The sequence below is a fragment of the Schistocerca nitens genome, chromosome 1, assembly GCF_023898315.1.
Source record: "Schistocerca nitens isolate TAMUIC-IGC-003100 chromosome 1, iqSchNite1.1, whole genome shotgun sequence".
Classification (NCBI taxonomy): domain Eukaryota; kingdom Metazoa; phylum Arthropoda; class Insecta; order Orthoptera; family Acrididae; genus Schistocerca; species Schistocerca nitens.
The window spans coordinates 1,112,164,853-1,112,190,024 of record NC_064614.1 but is presented as its reverse complement, the minus strand read 5'-3'; the positions used below and the strand labels follow the sequence as shown (position 1 = coordinate 1,112,190,024).

Sequence of the window (25,172 nt, the reverse complement as noted above, 5' to 3'; positions counted from 1 at the left end):
CAACTGCCCAAAACTAACTAGTAACGTTTATTAACATCTCAGAACTGCGTTTTCCTGTTCCTTAGTATTAATAATAATAGTAATAATAATAATAATAATAATAATTTATAACAATACTTCTCTTTTCGTTATCACAGGTATTTTCAATAAGGCCCAATGGTTTTCTCAATGTTGTTTCTCATTGTATGTATTTCACAAACATGGAAGTGTCTTCATTAAAATTTTGCTTTTATTACGATTTATTGAAGTGGTTACATTTCTTTCTTTCAAGTACATTTTTCTTAGTTTCTAAGTTCTGAGCATAAGTAAGCTTTACTATTACTCACTTTATCAACAGTGCCAAAAAATATCAAGAGTACAAACATGCTACACAATATTACAGTCATCTCACATAAAATTAGTCACCTGGTTGTCCATCATGATAACTTGTATTCTATGCTTTTTTTTAGAAAAAAGGTCTGTTTTATTACTCAACAATGCAGTTTTAATATAGCGAAGACCAACTCCACAACACTGAATTCAAGTATCGAGCACAAAAGTGCCACATTTGCTGGACTGAGCATTTCTGACTGGCATATCTCAGTATGCAATTTTAACTGATCACAATGTTGACATCTGTAACTGTTTAACCCTCAAGCTGGCGTGCAGTGCACTTCACACACATAAAGAGTGGCTGTCTTTATGTTTCCAAGGTAACAAAAATCACAGTTTAATGGAACAATGATAAAATGTACTTTCATTATATTACTCTGCTGCCATGGACAGTTGTTACCTCGCAGTAATGACCCACTTGAAGTATTAAACATTGCAGCTGCACAAGATCTCAGCCAACCACTAACTTAATTACTGATGTGTCTCATAAACAACTGCCTCACTGTGGGATTGTGCTGCTAGCTCATAACTTGGGTCATTACCTTGTGCAGACTGTGAGTTATTTTCTGACCTAGCTTGTTGTTTATTTTATATTACTGCTGCTCACTTGGGCATATGACAACACACTTTACTACTTTGTTAACTGAAGCAATAATGAATGAATAGGTATGAGCTCGCAATTGTGAAACAACAATTTAACAGCGCAAAACAATTTTATTTGTGGTGGTGCACTTCATACACAGGTGTGCCCGCTCGAGGGTTAACTTCCTGGATTCCCTTTAACATGTCACTGAAAAGCAAAATGCCAAGTGTTCCTATCACTCAATAACAACTTCAGAATTCTTTTATTATAAAGCCTGATAGCACAGAAATACCTTTTCTGTAATATTGTTTTACCTTGTATCATACATACTCACTAATCGCAAGTACCAGACTAGTTATAGTAAAATATATCTATATCTGTCCAGTTTAAAACCAAGTGTAGTGACATTCTAATTGCCTTTTTGTGGAAAACAGGAAAAAACCCAAAATATAGGGGACTGTGACAAGAGATTAAATATGAACTGGAATGGTATGAAAACTGCTTGTAATTTGGAAGGTATCTGAAAATAGGAAGAGGGGGAACTAAGTCAGATGAGTAATTGAACATTTATTCCCATGTCACTGTGATTTATACTGATTCTCCACAAAACAAAACATGTGCACAAGTTTAAAACAAGAATTGAACAAAGTAGTAAATTTCCAATTTACATTCACTAATGGAATGCAACAAAATTCAATACACACAAAAACAGTAGAAAAATATACTGCAGAGAACACACAGTTGACTGCAGTGAAGCAAAGCTGAATTTCACACAGACTGTTTTAACTAGGCAAAAAATATGAAGTGCTTTTGTTCTTTTCTCAATGAAATCCATTTTTCACATTTGATTGAATAACAATCATTAATCACACTGGAAAGAAAGCTATGTAACTTTATAAAACAATAATTGTCAAATACTGAATATTCAGTATGTTGATCTGGTCTTTAATTACTTGAAATGTTCAGAACATATTAACACAATCTACTGAACATTAGTGCTTTTACTAGAGCTTCTTGTGAGCTAGCCTACAATTTTACACCACATATCTTACATTATTTAACACAATCGTCCTCAAAATGTCAACAACTTCTCAGTATACAGATACTTCCCCCAGAACTGTAATGTCCAATGTTAAATTTTGAAGCACCAGCATTACTTACTGTAAGAGGCCAAAATTCGCCAAAATGATTAACTTAAGCCACATTATCTTCTAATGCAAGAGTATTAAATTAACTGAGAAGGAAGTTTTCCATTTTAATCACCATTGGTCGGAATCTCTAGGACAGGCCCTCTCATCTAGAGTTAACAATATTTAAACATGTGCAACAATAAATTTCATGTGTTGACCTAGTATAAAACACTAAAAAGCATCTTCTTTTCCAAATGTAGATACGTCTGTACAGAGAACAGCTACTTCATTAGCAATTACCTAAACTTGTCCTCTATTTTGTCATCTCATCTAACGTACTTTCAAGTTTATAAGTGAAATAGAAACTTAATGGTACCTAAAAATATGTGTCAATCACATTTTCTATTTGCCAAACATATGAAATCTAAATTATAAAACCAAGCTGAACAACAGTCATCCCATTTTCCACAGAGTCTGTGTATTACAGAATAGAGCACACATTCAGCCCACCGTCCCACTAAAACTTGAGCATAGTGAGGGGCATGACTAGGAATACGGAGATAGGCTTCACTCCTTTGAAAGCATTGTTAAATATTTAAATGAATCACAGCCATCTTACCATCACTGACTTGTAAGCCTTGAAGTACATAAGGTGAAATATAAAATGTCAATATGAAATGTCAGTGCCTCCAATTTTCCTTTCTATATGACATGTGTACAAGTCCATATATTCAGAAAAAGGGCAGCAACAAAAACTACATGTGAGTTAATGGGCACAATAGGACTAATTTAACACAAATTCTGACATAAATGAAAGCAATGGCAATGTTCTGAGAAGTGTAACTCAGTCTTATGGTGACACACACTCACGCTTTCTTCATCATTCTTACAAAGTACAAAAATTACATTTCTAAAATGACTTTTAAAAAACGTGAACACTCGCTGAGCTGACATACCTTCCTCACCTAACCATGTAAAGTGAAAAAATGCTGCTATACAGCTTAACATCCTATCAATAAAATTGAGATTGCCATTAGTGCAAATATGGCACATCACAACACCATACATTATCAGTCAAATCAAGGACACAAAAACTTAGCATTGTAAATCAGAGATAATGTATTTTGGTTATTTAAAAAAAAAAAAAAAAAAGAGAGGTGGAAGAAGAAGAAGAAGAAGAAGAAGAAAGAGAGAGGCAGTAGCGTGTTATGTGTGAAAAAGGGGGCGGGAGGGGGGGGGGGGGGGAAGAGAGAGAGAGAGAGAGAGAGAGAGAGAGAGAGAGAGAGAGAAGGGCATTTAGATCTTTTAGTTTGTTAGATTTGTGCAAGTTTATTTAAAGTTCATGCAATTCAACGGTTACATATAAATTATTTTAGAAGTGAATAATTACTAACAAAATTATCTGTTGTTGTGGAAATTGTTTAACGTAGACAAAGGTGCAAAAATTGAAATTGTAGAATAGGATATAAAGTAATTTAGTGTAATATGCGAACTTTTGGTAGATTGTATTGTACAGAAGCTTACTAATGTTTAAGGTATCCTTTAGAACAACTGTATTACCTACCACTCCTATACTGAAATATCACAAAACTAAATGATACTAATTCAATAAATTTTGAGTATAAGGCAGCCATGAGCAGTTAGTGTAAGAAATCTACTGAAGCATGTGCCGAGGGAAGTTGAAGTAGATGAGAATGTGAATGTCCTTGACTAAAGACAATGGAAATAAGCTGAAAAGCACTTTCCAGCAAAACATTAAATGTGTGTATATGAAGCACTGCTTTAATGCACAAATAAAATAAAAATAATTAGTATACAAAAATATATATACACTGTCATAATAAACTTCTTCAAATACTTGTCATTCCATAGTATGTACACAATTATATGAACAGAGCCATAAAATCATACCAATAACCACAGTTGTCTACAACATTCACAAACACAGAAAAACAGTTTTGTACAGTTACTTGTCTTTCAATAGTTCATTTAAACAGAACTAAATGTATAGTTTAAAAATTGTAAAAAATGAAAATAAGCCTTGTGAAACTTTTATAAAAGTAAATGAAAATTACAGACGGTGTCATCTGTGACTTTTCACAATATTACCGTACTGACAAAAAATGTTCAGTGAGGTGGGTTTCCAATGGTTAAAAATACAGCTATCTCGCTGTACATTTTTAGTCCTTGCACAAGAGTAATTATATCTCAGTGTTCCTGCCTCTGCCCTTTACTGACGTCAAGTAACCTCTTACTGTTAATAACTCTTGTTGCATTGGAATGGGGGGCTGAATGATTGCTCTATCCTGTAATGCAGGCTCCATGAAACTTACTTATTAGTCATTCATTACTTTGTTCTAAACTCCCATTCACTTCGAACTGATCTTGTTCAATTGGCTTTTTAAGCCACGTTCCCAAGCCAGCCTTGACAAATGCAAGGACCAACTGCTCCTTTGCCATCTGAAAATAAAAATTAATTTTACTGTACTGATGGACACGTAACTGAGTATAACAAAAATAGGTACAACTAATGGCACAGGTACCAGAGGACCTAATATTTTACGAGAAATAGGAAAGGGCCGGAGAAAATTAAGCTACTCGGGAATTACACTACCAAAGACTACACATAAAAAATGAACGGGATGAGAAGAAATTCGAAAAAGGTAATATTGAATGAAATCAGCATATCTGAATGACTATTGTAAGGTAGTGAAGCATCAAGTGATTACAGTAAGTTGTATGGATTTACTATTTTGAGCTACAGGAAACAGCTATGGGAAAATAGAGACGGGTCTATAATAATTTTGAGGAAAAATATATCTAAAAACACAGATGATGTAACTTACCGAACGAAAGTGCTGGCAGGTCGATAGACACACAAACAAACACAAACATACACACAAAATTCAAGCTTTCGCAACAAACTGTTGCTTCATCAGGAAAGAGGGAAGGAGAGGGAGACGAAAGGATGTGGGTTTTAAGGGAGAGGGTAAGGAGTTATTCCAATCCCAGGAGCGGAAAGACTTACCTTAGGGGGAAAAAAGGACAGGTATACACTCGCACGCGCACACACACACATATCCATCCGCACATACACAGACACAGGCAGACATTTTCTGCTTGTGTCTGTGTATGTGTGGATGGTTATGTGTGTGTGTGTGTGCGCGAGTGTATACCTGTCCTTTTTTCCCCCTAAGGTAAGTCTTTCCGCTCCTGGGATTGGAATGACTCCTTACCCTCTCCCTTAAAACCCACATCCTTTCGTCTTTCCCTCTCCTTCCCTCTTTCCTGATGAGGCAACAGTATGTTGCAAAAACTTGAATTTTGTGTGTATGTTTGTGTGTCTATCGACCTGCCAGCACTTTCGTTCGGCAAGTCACATCATCTGTGTTTTTAGATATATTTTTCCCACGTGGAATGTTTCCCTCTATTATATTCAATCAATAATTTTGAGGAAGATAGAACATATGAGGAGAGAGTTCACCACCTAATCAGGCCTTTTGAGCTTAGGTTTTCTGTACATTTCCAAAACAGATTACTGCAAATTCAATGGTTTCATTGAAAACTAAATGGCTAATTTCCTTCCTCATCCTTATTCTACCCAAGTTTGAACATTATTTTTAATGATCTTTTCCCCTTTCTATTTCCTATTCTAAGAGGAGTAAAAGGAAATATGATGCGGAAAGGAGAGGTTAAACACAGCCTTATTAACTGCCAACCTAATCACAACTACTTATTTTTAAATGGAAGAATGTGGTTCACTTCACAACAGTAGCAATTCACTATCTCTGCTACTAATGAATATGAAAAACGAACACACCTGATATTCACGTACAGCGAGCTTTGCATCAGAATACAATGCTGGTTGCTTCACAGTGTTCATTTTTGTTGTGTCTTTTATTCGTCCAGCTAGATTCAGGAATCTAGTAAAAAAAGATTGCTTGGAAAGCCTTGATGCTGTTCCACTCTCATCCTTTCCAGTTACTGAATTTATTATTTCTGGGCCTTCCATACCTAAATTAAGTGATAATATTAGTCGCTTACAATGAACAACAAAAGAAAACACAATTTAACAAAGTCTTACAAGATGTAGATACAAACCAAGTAAATTAAAAGACATAATATTACACTAATCAAATTTAGAGGTGATGTAATATGAGAAAAACAAATAAATACAAGATTTAGGAGTCATCTAATTTAAAATTAAAGAGCCTGAAAGAAACTGATTAGCAGAGACCAGATTATTTGCATATTTGGCTCTTTTTCCACCGGTTATTGCATACTTTAACTAAAAACTAGTGACTATGCATATTTTCACTCTATGTTTACGATATTTTAAAAATATAGATGGGCTGTCCCTAGCTCGATCTATTTTTGATGTCTACAGATTCACTGCAACCTAGAACTGCGTGCAATCGCTAACAGAGACCTCACTGCCTAGCAAAATCAATACAGGAAAGGAACAGGAACAGACAGACAGAGTCAATGCTACTGCACCCGCACCCCCGTTTCATTCCCTCTGTACTGAACACATCGGCAACAATTAATTTAAACTATGCAAGCTCTTAGTCACACTGCCATTGTTTCAGTTAAGCTTTCTATTTACTGCTACACAATTAGACATGTTTACGATGTGTAGTGTGTAACGTGTTGTGCGCCATGACGCCCAGAAAAAGGAATGCTGTATCGTGGATAGCTGACCATCCTGGAACATTTACATATGACGGAATTGTTTTATATTGTCGAGTTTGAGAGAAAAACGTTTCCTACAAAAACAAGTTTCAAATAGATCAACATAAGACAAGTCTTCCTTCGAAGGAACGCAGAAGGAAGGACCATGACAACAACTTCTGACAACAGCAAATTGCAATAGCAGGGATTTGTCCAAAGGTAACCAAAAAATTTAGTTTAACATGGATCCATGTGAAGCATTCATTGAAAGCAATATTCCTCTTCACAAACTTACAACCCGTATCCTCAAAGGCTTCCTGCGTACTTGTGACCGTTACATTGCAAATTTAATTGTTGGTGCTCTAAAAGAAGAGCCTCCTTCTTCCTATTTAGCAGCCTGCAAAGAACCATTCTACGTGAAAGTGAACCATTCTACGATTGCCAGATTTGTGAAGAAGGGTATTAGAAAAATATTTCCAGAATCTTCTGCAGATGAAAGGGTGTGTGTTTATTTCAGATGCTGCTCCCTATATGATCAAAGCAGGAAAAGCCCTCTGGAGTATTTTTACCGCAGTTTGATTCATGTGACGTGCTTTGCTCACGGAGTACATTGTCTTGATGAATAAGTATGTTCCATGTTTGTGAATGTAAATAAACTGATTTCATCCATAAAGAGAGTGTTTCTAAATACTCCTGCTCGCATCAAGACCGACAAAGAAAATCTACCAAATGCGCCTTTGCCTCCCGAACCAGTGGTAACTCATAGGGGTATGTGGGTCGAAGATGTGTTGTTTTACAATCAACACTTTGATGCCATTAAAGGGGTAGTAAATCACTTTGATAGTGCAGAGGCTTTGGGCATTTCGCCACTGCAAGGAAGCTTTTGATGATTCCAGTATTAAAAAAAGACATTTCTGTAATTAGCTCTCATTCATCCCATATACCTTCACGTGTTAAAAGGCTTGAAACTCAAGGTTAGGCATGGAATGAATCTATTCAGTTAATGAATAAATTATTCTAGTGAACTACTCATTGCCAGAAGTATCCCCAAGATAACTTACAATAACCCAGGCTTTGTACCCTTAGGCCAAATTGATAACTTTATTAATGGGACGGGTGAACTTTTACCAGAAACAATAAGTGCCAAGATAGCACCCAAATTCAAGTACTGCCCAGTTACCTCAGTTGATGTAGAACGGTCCCTTTCCTGCTTATAAAAAAGTTTTGAGCAATCGATGACACAATCTTACTACCAAATATTTGGAACAGTACTTGATTGTTTGTGTTTACAATAGAAGAAATCCTTGGGTTACATAAGAGATACTGAATTTAATTGGTGAAAGGAGAAAATATAAAATTTCAGGAAATGAAGCAAGCAAAAAGGAATGCAAACGTCTCAAAAAAGGTTAAGAAGAGATAGCTAGAGGACAAATGTAAGGATGTAGAGGCATCTGTCACTAAGGGTACCATAGACACTGCCTATAGGAAAATTAAGGAGACCTTTGGAGAAGAGAGAACCACTTGTATGAATATCAAGAGGTCGGATGGAAAACCAGCTCTAACCAAAGAAAGGAAAACAAATAAGTGGAAGGAGTATATAGAGGGTCTGTAAGAGGGCGATGTATTCGAGGAATATATATATATATATATATAATTCAACAACATCTTTGCCTCTGCACTTCTGCCTCGACTGACATCTCTGCCCAAACTCTTTGTCTTTAAATATGTCTGCTTGTGTCTGTGCTTCACACGTCCGTCCACATCAAACCCACCAACAAGCAACAGTACCTCCATTATGACAGCTGCCACCCATTCCACATCAAACGGTCCCTTCCCTACAGCCTAGGTCTTCGTGGCAAACGAATCTGCTCCAGCCCGGAATCCCTGAACCATTACACCAACAACCTGACAACAGCTTTCGCATCCCGTAACTACCCTCCCGACCTGGTACAGAAGCAAATAACCAGAGCCACTTCCTCATCCCCTCAAACCCAGAACCTCCCACAGAAGAACCACAAAAGTGCCCCACTTGTGACAGGATACTTTCCGGGACTGGACCAGACTCTGAATGTGGCTCTCCAGCAGGGATACGACTTCCTCAAATCCTGCCCTGAAATGAGATCCATCCTTCATGAAATCCTCCCCACTCCACCAAGAGTGTCTTTCCACCGTCCACCTAACATTCGTAACCTGTTAGTTCATCCCTATGAAATCCCCAAACCACCTTCCCTACCCTCTGGCTCCTATCCTTGTAACCGCCCCTGGTGTAAAACCTGTCCCATGCACCCTCCCACCACCACCTACTCCAGTCCTGTAACCCGGAAGGTGTACACGATCAAAGGCAGAGCCACGTGTGAAAGCACCCACGTGATTTACCAATTGACCTGCCTGCACTGTGATGCATTCTATGTGGGAATGACCAGCAACAAACTGTCCATTCGCATGAATGGACACAGGCAGACAGTGTTGCTTCAAAATTTGTCTTTTCACAATTTAAATTCTGTGAAAATGGATAACGAAGAGAGATTTTAGACCAGAGATGTAACGTAAGATGTATCACTTCAGTGTAGAAGTAGAAGAATGATAAATATCCATACCTACAGTCCAGTTGACACTATAATTTGGTGCTTTTCCAGGTTGACGAACTTCAGGTGATGTTATAAGACTCATAAGAGGTTTGTTTAATCTATACGGAGGTGGCAACCCTTGTATAGTACTTTCGATTCTTCCACAGATAGCTCTGTACGTAGAAGAAAACAGTTAATAAACAAGTAGAAACTTATGCCGTAACACAAATATATCATCATACATTACCTATACATGTGACTTGGGTGAAAAAGGCTGCCAAGTACAATACTTTCTAGGTAAACAGGTTCAATGAAATGGGATAGCAAAGCCCCCTGCACACCAACAACATTCCACCTCGCAATTTTGTCAGAACATGACATAGTTAAAAGCCTCTGTCCCTGCAATAATTCAAAATGCTTATTAATGCCAGGCTCTCTGAAAGTATTTATGTCATAAATTTAACAAAGGTTAATCTACGTGGAAAAAAAAATATACACACTCCAACAACCCTTCAATAGAAATGGTTTGTAAAAGCTGGACTGTGTTTCTCTAGCAATGGAGCATTTTAAAACAATATCACATGAAAAACTATAAATTCATCTTATAGTGGAGATGCTGAGTTGCAGATATGCACAACAAAACGACTGCCACAAATAAAGCTTTCGGTCATTAAGGCCTTTGTCAGTAATAAGACGTCACACACACACACACACACACACACACACACACACACACACACACGAACATGCACGCAAATGCAACTCATACACATGACAGCAGTGCAGCAGTGTGGTTTCAGTTGTCTGAGACTGCAGTCGTGAGTTCAAGTTGGGTTTGTGTGTGTGTGTGTGTGTGTGTGTGTGTGTGTGTGTGTGTGTTGTTGATGCTGCTGCTGACAAAGGCCTTAGTGGCAGAAAGCTTTATTTGTGACAGTCTTTTTGTTGTGCCTATCTGCGACTAAGCATCTCAGCTATATGGTGAGTAGCAACTTTCCTTTTCATAATATTGCTATATTCCATACTGGATTTTCAATTGTTTAATATTCATCTTAAATACATCTCTGTTATACATTCTTTACTGAGGAAAAATCTACTTCCAGAATTGCACACACAACTAATTAGTAGTAAATATGGTTGCTTTTCAACCAATGCTGCTGATTAAATGAAAAAAATACATTTCTTAATAGCCACTTAAATAAATTTTGTGTAATAGATCTGAGGCACAGGCCTCATTATCGGGCATTTTTGATGACAGAAAAGTTGTTTGACACAAGCATTAATAAGATTCTTCAGTGGCAACTCTATGAAATTACTTCTACTCCTCCTACTGACATAATTACTCACATTACATTTTGGTCTATGTCTCATTAAACTTTACAAGGAGCCCACTGCATTTTAAAGTGTATTTGTGTGAAATAACTTTTGTACAAAATTATATGTTAATGTGCACAGCTTCAACCAATGTCAATCTTTGTAACAGAGCCATGCATCACACCATTCGTTTTGCATTCAGATGCAAACAACTTTCAGCGTTTCAATCTTTCAAAGAGAAGCTGACTCACACAATGAGCTTCCAAAACCATTTACGTCGTGTTTATAAAGTTATCATAAAATTTTAACATATTATGCAGAGACATTACCCATCACAGATTTTAAGTTCACAAGAATCTCTCTGACTAGTTTCTTATGACATGTAACAGTATATAACAAGCAGATTACCTGCAAGACACCATCCCAGGTCTGAATTCCATCACTTGATTTAACTGGTATAGTACCTTCTCCAGACTCTATTTTTGTCCGAAGCTGACCACGAGCTCTTCTGTTGGGATGTTTATCCAGGGAGTCATCTTGAGACACTGCTTCATGAGGAGAAAATATCCTTCGGATTAAAAGAGAAGAAATATCATTATTAATAACACAAACACAATATAAATATCAGAAATATAACAAAACTACAAATATTGCACAAAATAAATTGTTCACAACTAAGATATCTCCTCTGCCTTTTATGCATGTTTCCTCCATTATTGCATTCTTAATGATCAACTAATACTGTAGTTAAGTGGTAGCCAAAGCTCCACTGCTGAACGTTTCTATTCTTTATTTTGAAAGAGCTGTGAGTTATAGTGAAATGTCCTGTTTTTAAGCATTTGCCTATAGCACCATTTCTAAGATTCATGCATTAATTAGCTCAGCATACCTGTTTCAATCTCAGTTCAAGGCACAAATCAGAGTTTTCATTTCATTTCTTTCCCTGGTGAGTGTAGAGCAATGTGCAAGACAGGTCCAAGGGAAATGGCGGAACCCTGGAATCTAAGAGCATTAACCCCCCCCCACTTAAAATGCTTTTGAATGTATGTGGACTGGTAACTTCACAAACGCCATCAATCAAGGTGACTTGTCTTTTGTTTTTGAAGTAAATTGGGACAGAACTTCCCCATTTTCATCATTGCTCTCTCTCTCTGACTTAAGGATGCCATATGGTGTATGCCTACAACAGCAGGACCCTGCTTTGGTTCCCGCAGCGGGCACTCTGTGTTCATACGGTCGATGCGCTTGACACACGTAGCAAATGGTCACGTCACTTGTTCCCCTGCCGCTAGCATACGCAACTACGCAAATTGTAGAAAACTTTATCTAAGTGGTGAAACATATTAGACCTTTAATTGTTTGTGTGGGCCTCTTAACATTTAGGTACATAAATATGAATCTTTTTAATTTCTGTAAGACATGAAACAGATTTTGGCCCCAATTTGCCGTCCCTAAAATCTGCCGCCCTAGACTCCTACCTACTCATCCTGCTGGTAAATCCAGCACTGATCAAACCAGCCTAAAGACAAAGCTGAAAAAAATTAGGTTTAAAACAACACATAATTTAATGAAAAAAGTGGAACTATGAATACTGAAAGAAAAATACTTTGCCACAACTGATGCAAGAATAAGAGTCCAGAAAAATGTCATTTTGGTGAAACTGGGATCTTTTACAATTGAATTACATCAGAAATTTTCTCTATTTGGAGGAAATATACAATAGAGACAAAAAGTAGTAAAGAAAATTGACAATACTGTTGTATATTAATACTGACAATTATGTTTGGATAATTGCAGAAAATTTTTTACGAGGTTACTTCATAGGTTATATCTTACGAAGAGGGCATAAGAAGAATTTAATCCCAGGATTAAAGTTTTGCATTATTTACTCTCATAAAAGAAAATTAAATATTTCCACTACAAAGAAGTCAACTTCATTACTTGAGGTACATGCAGTAATGAAACTTGGCATTTTATGGACTATGCTGATGTTTGTTGTTGCCTGGTATGCAGTGACTCAACATACTGCATTGGACTGTTCTGAAAATGATAGATGTAGTACAGTAACAGCTGGTGTAGATGATGATTTCCGTGCTGAAGAATGGGAAACCATCACATATGCCAAGCAATTTAAGAAATTTGGAGCTATATTTCCTCAATTCAGTCAGTTCTTGGCATTATCAACCTACTGGAGGAACAGTTAAAAATAAAGTGGTGGGCACAGTATTTAAGATGTTTTTTTCTTAACTTCCTTTATTACGTTCACCATGCGTGATCATAAGCTGAATAAAAGAACTTTTTAGAAAAAGCTATTTCTTTTTTATGTGGATGCATCCTTTAAATCTAAGATACCAGTTGGTGATTTTTGATGTGACTTGAAGATTAAGGAGGCCCATGTGGTCAGCCTTTGTTGACTTTCTAAACCCTGGAGAGCTGCTACTTCTCATTCAGGCAGCTTTCCAATTGGCACAATGAGGCTGACTGGACCCTGTTCCAGTCCTCCAACCAGGAAAAAATTCCTGGCAGTACTGAGTTCTCTGCATGGCATACCTGCATAACCAAATCCCCACTTTGGGAATACTTGCACTTAAGACAACAATATATGTATCCTCATTTTATATTTATTTGTCTTCTAAGCTGTCACATTAATTCTATGCTGTGACAAATTCTGTTCCCCATTTGCTGGTGGTGTGGTGGCACACAAAGTTTGTTATCCCAGTGACCACAATTTGTACCTTTAATAACAGAAAACAGCCATTGCAAGGTTTTCTTTAGATTTATGAAGTATATAAAAAATTCTACTCAGCTCTCACTCAACATTACACTATGTGTGATATCTTCTGGTTTCCCTCTTAACAATTCACTTTACAATTCCTATGACAGGACTGGAAGTTCCAAAACCGTCTTCTCATATTTTGCAACTGCAAATAAAAGATAGCTTAATGTAATTCACATAGAAGTCCTAAAAAAAAAAAAAAAAAACTGCAGTGACGACAACAGTAACAGAGCTGAAAGTGATCTGAATATTACTGAATGTCACTGAATAGAAGAAGAAGAAGAAGAAGAAGAAGAAGAAGAAGAAGAAGAAGAAGACAGAAACATCAGACAATTGAATCTATTTCATAAGTACTGTGATTAAATGTGGATAATAAAAGGAGGGGAGAGAAGGTGTGGGTGTTTGAACTTCTCCTTACTAGTGACCACGCATCAAACTTAAGTCACAGAACTATCACGACAAAGATTGTGAGAAGAGAAGAGCCACTAGCTAACAGCTTTACATTATAATTGTTTTCAGAAATATACAGTTTCTCGTTACCTACCTTGCATCACCACATGGAGCTGTGCTAATATACAAATGAAATTTTATGTTTTCCTTCAGTTGATAATACCCCACTGGATTAAAACTGAAGATAGAATCCTGTGCTGTGCCTTGAATTACAAAGGACATATTTCAATAACAAGGTTTATTTATAGAACGTACTGTAAAATAGATTATATTGATGCATTTAACTCTTAATTAATTCAGATAAATTTACTTAATTACTTCAGATTACTGATTGATGCTACATACTTTCATCAGCATGTAATTCCAGTTGTGCAAAGAGGAAGTCACAAAGACAGCGGCGTGCCACAATTTCAGCATGTGTGTCATTAAGTGCTGCACCATTTACGCTCATATGTTCACCATTTACACATTTAGTTCCAGTTGTAACACAGATCACTTTTGCGTCTTCCATCTGTGGTCCTGTGGTCATCACAATTCCCGCCAGTACCTTTCGTCGAGCGTGGTTAGGTTGTCGTTCTATTAAAGATGTGAATTTGTTTATTACTAACCTGCAAATAAGGGGAATTGACAAGACCATTATTTGTTAACACGAGAGTTTTCAACTCACTCTAAAAACTTATTCCACAAAGAAACAAACTCAATACATCAAAAATAATTTATTACTGCTCATAATGGACTCTTTTTTACATAATAGGAGAAACAAGGAGGCAGAGCAGTAGTACAGCTCCACACAGCTGATGGTGCTGCCAAGTGAAGCATAAAAATTTGGACCATGTGCATGAGATGACATTGCACACAACTGGAGTTGTTTAAGACTCAATCAGCAACAGTTTTGATCAAGAAAAGCAAATAAAAGACCTACAATTTATTACTGACAAGGGAACATCCCCATCGCACCCCCCTCAGATTTAGTTATAAGTTGGCACAGTGGATAGGCCTTGAAAAACTGAACACAGATCAATCGAGACAACAGGAAGAAGTTCTGTGGAACTATGAAAAAATAAACAAAATATACATACTGAGTAGTTCATGCTTAAGATAGGCAATATTAAGGAAAATGTGAGCTCAGGAGCGCCGTGGTCCCGTGGTTAGCGTGAGCAGCTGTGGAACGAGATGTCTTTGGTTCAAATCTACCCTCGACTGAAAATTTTACTTTCTTTATTTTCGCAAAGTTATGATCTGTCCGTTCGTTCATTGAAGTCTCTGTTCACTGTAATAAGTTTAGTGTCTGTATTTTGTGATCGCACCGCAAAACCGTGCGATTAGTTGACGAAAGGACGTGCCTCTCCAATGGGAACCGAAATGATCGGAAGGTCATAGGTCAACCGATTCCTCCATAGGAAAACACGTCTGATATATTCTATACGACACTGGTGACAGCATGTGCGTCACATGACAGGAATATGTTGTCGACCCACCTAACTAGTACACTTGGCGAATGGGTAAAAGGATTCGTCTACCTTGCCCGATTTAGGTTTTCTTGTGGATGTGATAATCACTCCCAAAAAAGTGATGAAAACATAAGAGTTTGTCACATAAGCTGAAAACAAAAAGTTAAATTTTTCACTCGAGGGAAGACTTGAACCAAGGACCTCTCATTCCGGAGCTCGTTACGCTAACCACGGGACCACGGCGCTCCTGAGCTCGCAATTTCCTTGATATTGCATATCTTGCACATGGACTACTCAGTTTGTATATTTTGCTTATTTTTTCATAGTTCCACACAACTTCTTCCTGTTTTCTCGATCGATCAGTGTTCAGTTTTTCAAGGCCTATCCACTGTGCCAACTTATAACTAAATCTGAGGGGGGTGCAATGGGGAGGTTGCCTTGTGAGAAAGTAAAACACAGTCCTAGCTGCAATAGGTTCTAAAAATGTCATCTGACTAGGTCATGCCACATACCAGTTTGAAGTAGTACATGTTGTTACCTCGCAGTCCAAAGATGGAAAGTGGTAGAGGCCAATGCCTTCACAGGAACTTGCAGTGGCTTGCTGTTGACATTATTAAATTTCACTTCAATAATAATGAGACTGTAGATCTTTCGTTAAGTTTTCTTGATTAAAACTATTGCTGGTATTATTCTACAAGTACAACTGTGTGCACTGTCAGCTCATACACATGGTCCAAATTTTTATGTCTCGCCTGGCAAATAAGAATGACAGAGCTGACAAAAAGTGTTAATGAGCATGCAAGCAAAATTTAAAAGTTATGTAAGTCAATTATGTGTAAATTACAGCAGGTAGGACACATTGCTGGTTGGAGTGGGATTCAAGATTCTAAAACAAATAATAGCCAGATATGGAAATGAAATACAGATGATAAGCAATTCAGACAAAAATAAAATAGAAGCTTTCGAAATGTGGTGCTACAGAAGAATGTTGATGACTAGGTGGGTAGATCACGCTAACTAATGAGGTGGTACTAAACAGAACTGGGGAGACAAAAAATTTGTGGCACAACTTGACCAAATGAAGGGATCGGTTGATAGGACACTTTCTGAGACATCAAGGGATCACCAATTTCATACTGGAGGGGAGGGGGGAGTGTGTGTATGTGTGTGTGTGGGGGGGGGGGGGGGGGGGACAAAAATTGTAGGGGGAGACCAAGAGATGAATACAGTAAGCAGAATGCACTAGTTATTTGGAGATGAAGAGGCTCGCACAGTATAGACAGCATAGAGAGTGGCATCAAACCAGTCTTCGGACTGAAGACCACAACAACAACACCAAATATGAAGAAGCAAAAGTGCTAACAATAAATAGCCTTTTGATGATATGAATTAATGTATTAGTAGGTGGAAATTTCTGCAATAATGTGAACAGTATAAAGAAATATTAACTATGACACAACTATTTGGGAAAAAGAGTATAAAAAATGCGAATGCATGCCAGGGGATGGCCTGATGGCATTACTTGGTACTGCAACTAACTTTTCTGCTATGTAGGGCATTGGTGTATGGATGTATAGTGTAAGACTGTAGCATTTGTAAGAATACTGGAGTGCACGCTATTATTACTATGTTCCCCCTGCTTCAGGGCTTAAACATGATGGTGATGACATCATGGGAAGGTCTTCAATTCACTTTACAAGTTAACATATCGCTAGGATTTGTAAACTGTTCCTGGTATGCTAAACTTAATGCGACAATAATTTTAGTGAAAGAAAGGAATTAAGAATTGAAGAAGCTTGATATTATTGGGTTTTCCCCACAGCGAAAGTTTATCGTCCATATCAGACAGCTACAGTATCACAGTGATAATCAGCATTACAAATAAATCACCTTTAAAGATTTATGTATAGCAATCAATGATAAAAATTTAAAAGAAGCAGAGCCCAGCTTTTATTTCAACTTCCAGCAGGTCCACAGAGAAATCATTCTTTGTAGTAACATAACATGTATACATTTCAATTATTTTGTTTTCTTAACTTATTTGAAACTGTCACTGCACACAAAATTTTGCAGTGATGAAGTTCACTAATATACATTTTGTCATTCAATTTATCAAGGCACCAGAATTCAGCATCAAATTCAGTTAATTTTAACAAAGTAATTTGGAAATTAATCTTGTTGCAGGTTAGTAATTTTAATTATCATAACTGCAAAACTAAATTATATCCTAGTTTGTTTCAAATTACAAATACAGCATAGCCAACAACTGCTGCAATGCAAACCTCCCTGAAGTGACATGATTTGCATGTCAAGACAAGTTACCATCAAAACAGGCAAGTTAATGATTCTTTCAGATGAAGTAATAGATTGCAATATAAACAAAATTTATGATACTTAAATTCAAATAACAGGGAGGCAACTTGTATGGAATATGGGAATGGTAACGGAAATTGATTTTACCTTTAAAGTCACGGAAATCTTGAAGTAGTCTAAAAGAATCATGGAATTCTGAGACACTGTGCAGACAGAAATTTTCTAAGTCATTTGTTACAATCAGTTTGACATTATACTTTCAAAAGAATTGTCGTAACATTACATCAGGAAAGGTGAAGAGAAGGACTGAATTATTGTAGCTTTTACTGTTCACTCATACTACCTCCATCTTACTTATCAGCTTGCATTATCTTCATTGTGGGCTGCAGGCCCCTCAAGCTTCATGTCCATTTTCCGAAAAATTGGATTGTCTCTACATGCTTGTTTAAATTTCTTGAGGATTATAGGTTATCAAACAATGACATAAATTGTGATGGATGACAAAGAATTTGCAAGAGCAACAAGACCTTATAACTTATGGAACTTTTGATAAAATTGTAAACCCTAGGTGAATTTTGATTAACCAGTAGTAGTTTATGTGGTAACTTGCAAAAAACATGTGCTATTGAAAACTATAACAATAATTAGCTCAGGAAAATTTGGAATGTCATTAAAAGAAAACCTGCAAATCTCAGGGAAATCTTGTAACTGAACACTTTCACTATCCTGAAATGAGCTACCAGTGACAAGCCTACATTTCTATTGCTTCACTATGTCATACCTTATTACTTAATGCACAAAATTAGTCTTTTTTTGTGACTAGGGGTCTTGACGTCCTAAGGATAAATTTAAGCCTTCTGACTTGAAAGTTAAACTCAAAAATTTATTAAGAGACAGTTGATTTATCAACAAGCCATTCTTCAGAACATTTTAAAGGGGTACATACTGTTGTGCTAACATCCCCTCGTCAGACTTCACAGCCCATGGTGAGGCAGGCCAGCTTTCTGCACATGGAATCATGCTGCTAGGAATAGAACATCATTGGTACGGCACTGCGCAAGGACCAGGCCTCCACAGTTGTGGCCTGGATTATCCCACACTGGGGCCCACAACTACCTCGGTTGACAATGTGAACAAAAGCAGCTCCTTGTCATAATAAAGTGAGGCCAAATTACTGAAAGTAGCTTTCTTCAACAGATGCTTATGTCAAGATGTAATCCATACCAGCTGACCATCCCATGTGCACCAACCAGTATCAATCAACGTTTACATGCATCATCTGCTAGCTGTTGGTCTTTGGGCCACTGCTAGACCTGATGCTATCAGGGCCCAAGCAGCATCCATCAAATGGGGGTCACCTCCTGGGTGTCCTGAACCAGCACCTGTGTGTCCCAAGGGGTCTTAGGTTTGAAGCCTACACTCCAGTGTGGCTCACACCTGGGGCACTGCCAGAGCTGCTGGTCATCTGGTGCACTTGCACCATGCTGCTGGAGAAACACCTTATGCCAATCTCAAGTCCACAAGGCTGCTGCCACTGCTATTCACTGAGGCCACTTGCCAGGCCAACAACCATGTGCCACCATAGCCAAATTCGCCACCTTGTGCTTTGCTGAAGCACATTCTGGGGACAACACACATCAAAGTGATGCTGCCCTTGTCCACTGTATGAGTCTCTTGCTAAATAAAGGCTGATATTGATACTGGTGCGCATCTAATTCCATGACCACCGGGAAACTGGTAGACGTACTCGAAGAGCACACTAACCTGAGATGGTCATTCTGACAAATAATCATGACATTAGCTAACTGAGCTTTTCTGGTATGGTAATAATATAGTGTAGGCACACATCATTTAAGTACTGTAAGCAAGCTCTCCATCTCAAGAACACATGACATGCAACCAATGATTCAATGTCAGAAAGAGCAAAATATTTGACAGACTAGTCAGCACAAAGTTTTCTGTGTATAAAATTCCATGTAAATCTGGTATTATCATATTACAGAAGATTGCATTCAGAAAAGAATAAAATGGAATGAGCTGAATTGGATACCATTATGAAAATGGCAGCTTCACAATGTTTCAATAATAGTGACATCACGTGCTTCTTAATTACTCTGTAAAATATCACTTCTCTGGAAATTCCATATCATTTAAAATGTCACACAGTACCACTTAGAGATAGAATTATATGAAGTCGACACAATGTATTACTGTGGATGCAGTAATAATCTACACCAAATTGCATTGTCTGCACTTTCCTTTTTACCTTCCTGGAAATTCCTAGTAATCATGGGTGAGTCACTGACACCAGCAGTGGAAGAAACTTGCCTGCTGTGATAACAGTGCCAAAGTTGGTTGAAAACCATAAAAAACTATGTTCAATAATGGTAAGTTCAAGTTGGAATATCATTTCTCAGAGATAGTGATCACATGTGCATTTAGAAAGAAAAACACCCACACATTCATTCACACAAACAAGCACACCTGACACACACACACACACACACACACACACACACACACACACACACACACGACAGCTATCTCTAGCTTCTCCCAGAGATAGAGTCATGTATGAGTGAGGTGTGCTTGCTTGTGCAAATGTGTGTGTAAGTCAAGTTCGGCTGAAATCTCAATGTTTAACAGTCTTTTCATTGTGCCTGTCTCCAACTCCACACGTCATCTTTACTGCGAGTAGCAACCTATATATATAAGATGATGTGACTTACCAAACGAAAGCGCTGGCACGTCGATAGACACACAAACAAACACACAAAATTCAAATTCAAGCTTTCGCAACAAACTGTTGCCTCATCAGGACAGAGGGAAGGAGAGGGAAAGACGAAAGGATGTGGGTTTTAAGGGAGAGGGTAAGGAGTCATTCCAATCCCGGGAGTGGAAAGACTTACCTTAGGGGGAAAAAAGGACGGGTATACACTCGCACACACACACATATCCATCCACACATATACAGACACAAGCAGACATATTTAAAGACAAAGAGTTTGGGCAGAGATGTCAGTCGAGGCAGAAGTGCAGAGGCAAAGATGTTGTTGAATGACAGGTGAGGTATGAATGGCAGCAACTTGAAATTAGCGGAGATTGAGGCCTGGTGGATAACGGGAAGAGAGGATATATTGAAGAGCAAGTTCCCATCTCTGGAGTTCGGATAGGTTGGTGTTAGTGGGAAGTATCCAGATAACCCGGACAGTGTAACACTGCGCCAAGATGTGCTGGCCGTGCACCAAGGCATGTTTAGCCACAGGGTGATCCTCATTACCAACAAACACTGTCTGCCTGTGTCCATTCATGCGAATGGACAGTTTGTTGCTGGTCATTCCCACATAGAATGCATCACAGTGTAGGTAGGTCAGTTGGTAGATCACGTGGGTGCTTTCACACGTGGCTCTGCCTTTGATCGTGTACACCTTCCGGGTTACAGGACTGGAGTAGGTGGTGGTGGGAGGGTGCATGGGACAGGTTTTACACCGGGGGCGGTTACAAGGGTAGGAGCCAGAGGGTAGGGAAGGTGGTTTGGGGATTTCATAGAGATGAACTAAGAGGTTACGAAGGTTAGGTGGACGGCGGAAAGACACTCTTGGTGGAGTGGGGAGGATTTCATGAAGGATGGATCTCATTTCAGGGCAGGATTTGAGGAAGTCGTATCCCTGCTGGAGAGCCACATTCAGAATCTGATCCAGTCCCGGAAAGTATCCTGTCACAAGTGGGGCACTTTTGTGGTTCTTCTGTGGGAGGTTCTGGGTTTGAGAGGATGAGGAAGTGGCTCTGGTTATTTGCTTCTGTACCAGGTCGGGAGGGTAGTTGCGGGATGCGAAAGCTGTTGTCAGGTTGTTGGTGTAATGCTTCAGGGATTCCGGACTGGAGCAGATTCGTTTGCCACGAAGACCTAGGCTGTAGGGAAGGGACCGTTTGATGTGGAATAGTTGGCAGCTGTCGTAATGGAGGTACTGCTGCTTGTTGGTGGGTTTGATGTGGACGGACGTGTGAAGCTGGCCATTGGACAGGTGGAGGTCAACATCAAGGAAGGTGGCATGGGATTTGGAGTAGGACCAGGTGAATCTGATGGAACCAAAGGAGTAGAGGTCGGAGAGGAAATTCTGGAGTTCTTCTTCACTGTGAGTCCAGATCATGAAGATGTCATCAATAAATCTGTACCAAACTTCGGGTTGGCAGGCTTGGGTATCCAAGAAGGCTTCCTCTAAGCGACCCATGAATAGGTTGGCGTATGAGGGGGCCATCCTGGTACCCATGGCTGTTCCCTTTAATTACATGTTACACTTTCCACCTTCTAATACCATGTCACCCTCACAACACCCCCACAACGACCCCATAAGTTTTATTTACATTCCCTCCGCAAACATGCCTACACCCTAGCCAGATTACGCTCGCATATTTTATTTTCTCAGGCTTGTCTGACATTTGGCATTACCCCCAAAGGCCTCACACTTAAAGTTCCCATCTCTGGTTGCAACCCTTCTTTCCATCAGTCCCTATACCAGTTCCAAACTGAACAATCCATTGCTCTCACCCACCTAATCCTTCACCTACACATCAACTCAGCCAATGAACACACCCGTCAACTCCTATCCTTAATAAAAGTCCTCAATCTTTCCTCTCCCACATCCACACCGGCTGTTCAGAGCATCCTCATACAGGCCAACCGCAAATTAGAACAGCATGCCACCCTTCACCTCAAAAAACTATCCAATCTCCTGGTTTCCCACCTCCGGAAAGGCAACTCACTCACCCTTCACAACCTTTCCAGCAAACCTCAACCTCCTCTCATTGCACACAAACCCAGTCTCTCCCATCTACTCAACCCCCCCCCCCCCCTTCCAGCTCCACTCCCTCCAAAACCTCAAAATTCCAATCAACACAATCTGGAACCACAACACCCTAATTCAGTAGTTAACCTTTCCTCCAAACCTCTATCCCAATCCAAAACCTCTGTCCTATCCAAAGGCCTCAACTTCAGCCCCACTCCCAGATTCAACCAAACAGCCCTCGTCAAAGATTTACTGTCCTACACTCGTACTCTCTGCTGGAAGTATCACTTTGCCACGAAGAAAAATGATCCTAATCCTACTCCTAATGATCCAACTCCCCAAGACACTATCCAAATTGAACCCTGCCTGAAACAGTTCCGTCCTCCGTCACAGCGGGACCCACCTCCTCTTCCTCAAAATCACCCTCTCCAAACCTTCCAGGAATTTCTGACTTCCAGCCTTGCCTCTCAATCCTTCTTAAAAAACCTTAATCCTACTCCCAACATCACCACTGCTGAAGCCCAGGCTATCCGTGATCTGAAGGCTGACCGGTCCATCGTAATCCTTCCGGCGGACAAGGGTTCCACGACCGTGGTACTTTATCATCGGGAGTATGTGGCTGAGGGACTGCGTCAGCTTTCAGACAACACCACATACAAAGTTTGCCAAGGTAATCCCATTCCTGATGTCCAGGCAGAGCTTCAAGGAATCCTCAGAACCTTAGGCCCCCTACAAAACCTTTCACCTGACTCCATCAACCTCCTGACCTCACCGACACCCCGCACCCCTACCTTCTTCCTAAAATTCACAAACCCAATCATCCCGGCCGCCCCATTGTAGCTGGTTACCAAGCCCCCACAGAACGTATCTCCGCCTACGTAGGTCAACACCTTCAACCCATTACATGCAGTCTCCCATCCTTCATCAAAGACACCAACCACTTCCTCGAACGCCTGGAATCCTTACCCAATCCGTTACCCCCGGAAACCATCCTTGTAACCATTGATGCCACTTCCTTATACACAAATATCCCGCTCGTCCAGGGCCTCGCTGCGAAGGAGCACTACCTTTCACGCCGATCACCTGCCAGCCTACCTAAAACCTCTTTCCTCATTACCTTAGCCAGCTTCATCCTGACCCACAACTTCTTCACTGTTGAAGGCCAGACATACCAACAATTAAAGGGAACAGCCATGGGTACCAGGATGGCCCCCTCATACGCCAACCTATTCATGGGTCGCTTATAGGAAGCCTTCTTGGTTACCCAAGCCCGCCAACCCGAAGTTTGGTACAGATTTATTGATGACATCTTCATGATCTGGACTCACAGTGAAGAAGAACTCCAGAATTTCCTCTCCGACCTCTACTCCTTTGGTTCCATCAGATTCACCTGGTCCTACTCCAAATCCCATGCCACCTTCCTTGATGTTGACCTCCACCTGTCCAATGGCCAGCTTCACACGTCCGTCCACACCAAACCCACCAACAAGCAGCAGTACCTCCATTACGACAGCTGCCACCCATTCCACATCAAACGGTCCCTTCCCTACAGCCTAGGTCTTCGTGGCAAACGAATCTGCTCCAGTCCGGAATCCATGAAGCATTACACCAACAACCTGACAACAGCTTTCGCATCCCGCAACTACCCTCCCGACCTGGTACAGAAGCAAATAACCAGAGCCACTTCCTCATCCTCTCAAACCCAGAACCTCCCACAGAAGAACCACAAAAGTGCCCCACTTGTGACAGGATACTTTCCGGGACTGGATCAGATTCTGAATGTGGCTCTCCAGCAGGGATACGACTTCCTCAAATCCTGCCCTGAAATGAGATCCATCCTTCATGAAATCCTCCCCACTCCACCAAGAGTGTCTTTCCGCCGTCCACCTAACCTTCGTAACCTCTTAGTTCATCTCTATGAAATCCCCAAACCACCTTCCCTACCCTCTGGCTCCTACCCTTGTAACCGCCCCCGGTGTAAAACCTGTCCCATGCACCCTCCCACCACCACCTACTCCAGTCCTGTAACCCGGAAGGTGTACACGATCAAAGGCAGAGCCACGTGTGAAAGCACCCACGTGATCTACCAACTGACCTGCCTACACTGTGATGCATTCTATGTGGGAATGACCAGCAACAAACTGTCCATTCGCATGAATGGACACAGGCAGACAGTGTTTGTTGGTAATGAGGATCACCCTGTGGCTAAACATGCCTTGGTGCACGGCCAGCACATCTTGGCGCAGTGTTACACTGTCCGGGTTATCTGGATACTTCCCACTAACACCAACCTATCCGAACTCCAGAGATGGGAACTTGCTCTTCAATATATCCTCTCTTCCCGTTATCCACCAGGCCTCAATCTCCGCTAATTTCAAGTTGCTGCCATTCATACCTCACCTGTCATTCAACAACATCTTTGCCTCTGCACTTCTGCCTCGACTGACATCTCTGCCCAAACTCTTTGTCTTTAAATATGTCTGCTTGTGTCTGTATATGTGTGGATGGATATGTGTGTGTGTGCGAGTGTATACCCGTCCTTTTTTCCCCCTAAGGTAAGTCTTTCCACTCCCGGGATTGGAATGACTCCTTACCCTCTCCCTTAAAACCCACATCCTTTCGTCTTTCCCTCTCCTTCCCTCTGTCCTGATGAGGCAACAGTTTGTTGCGAAAGCTTGAATTTGAATTTTGTGTGTTTGTTTGTGTGTCTATCGACGTGCCAGCGCTTTCGTTTGGTAAGTCACATCATATATATATACAC

At 39.8% G+C, this 25,172-nt stretch overlaps 1 protein-coding gene across 4 annotated transcripts in view; it reads right to left on the bottom strand.

Moving 5' to 3' along the window:
- Window positions 1-211: 211 nt before the first annotated feature.
- Window positions 212-25,172, bottom strand: part of LOC126199034 (double-stranded RNA-specific editase 1-like) — a 169,391-nt gene continuing 144,430 nt past the window's right edge. For all 4 annotated transcript variants that reach the window (XM_049935738.1, XM_049935762.1, XM_049935746.1 and 1 more), the window contains 7 exons: window positions 14,206-14,468; window positions 13,955-14,063; window positions 11,043-11,202; window positions 9,571-9,722; window positions 9,354-9,496; window positions 5,906-6,099; window positions 212-4,545 (listed from right to left, as the gene is read on the bottom strand). In XM_049935738.1, coding sequence (XP_049791695.1) covers window positions 4,426-4,545; window positions 5,906-6,099; window positions 9,354-9,496; window positions 9,571-9,722; window positions 11,043-11,202; window positions 13,955-14,063; window positions 14,206-14,468 — 1,141 coding nt within the window. In that variant the 3' untranslated portion in view covers window positions 212-4,425. The remainder of the gene's footprint in view (window positions 4,546-5,905; window positions 6,100-9,353; window positions 9,497-9,570; window positions 9,723-11,042; window positions 11,203-13,954; window positions 14,064-14,205; window positions 14,469-25,172) is intronic.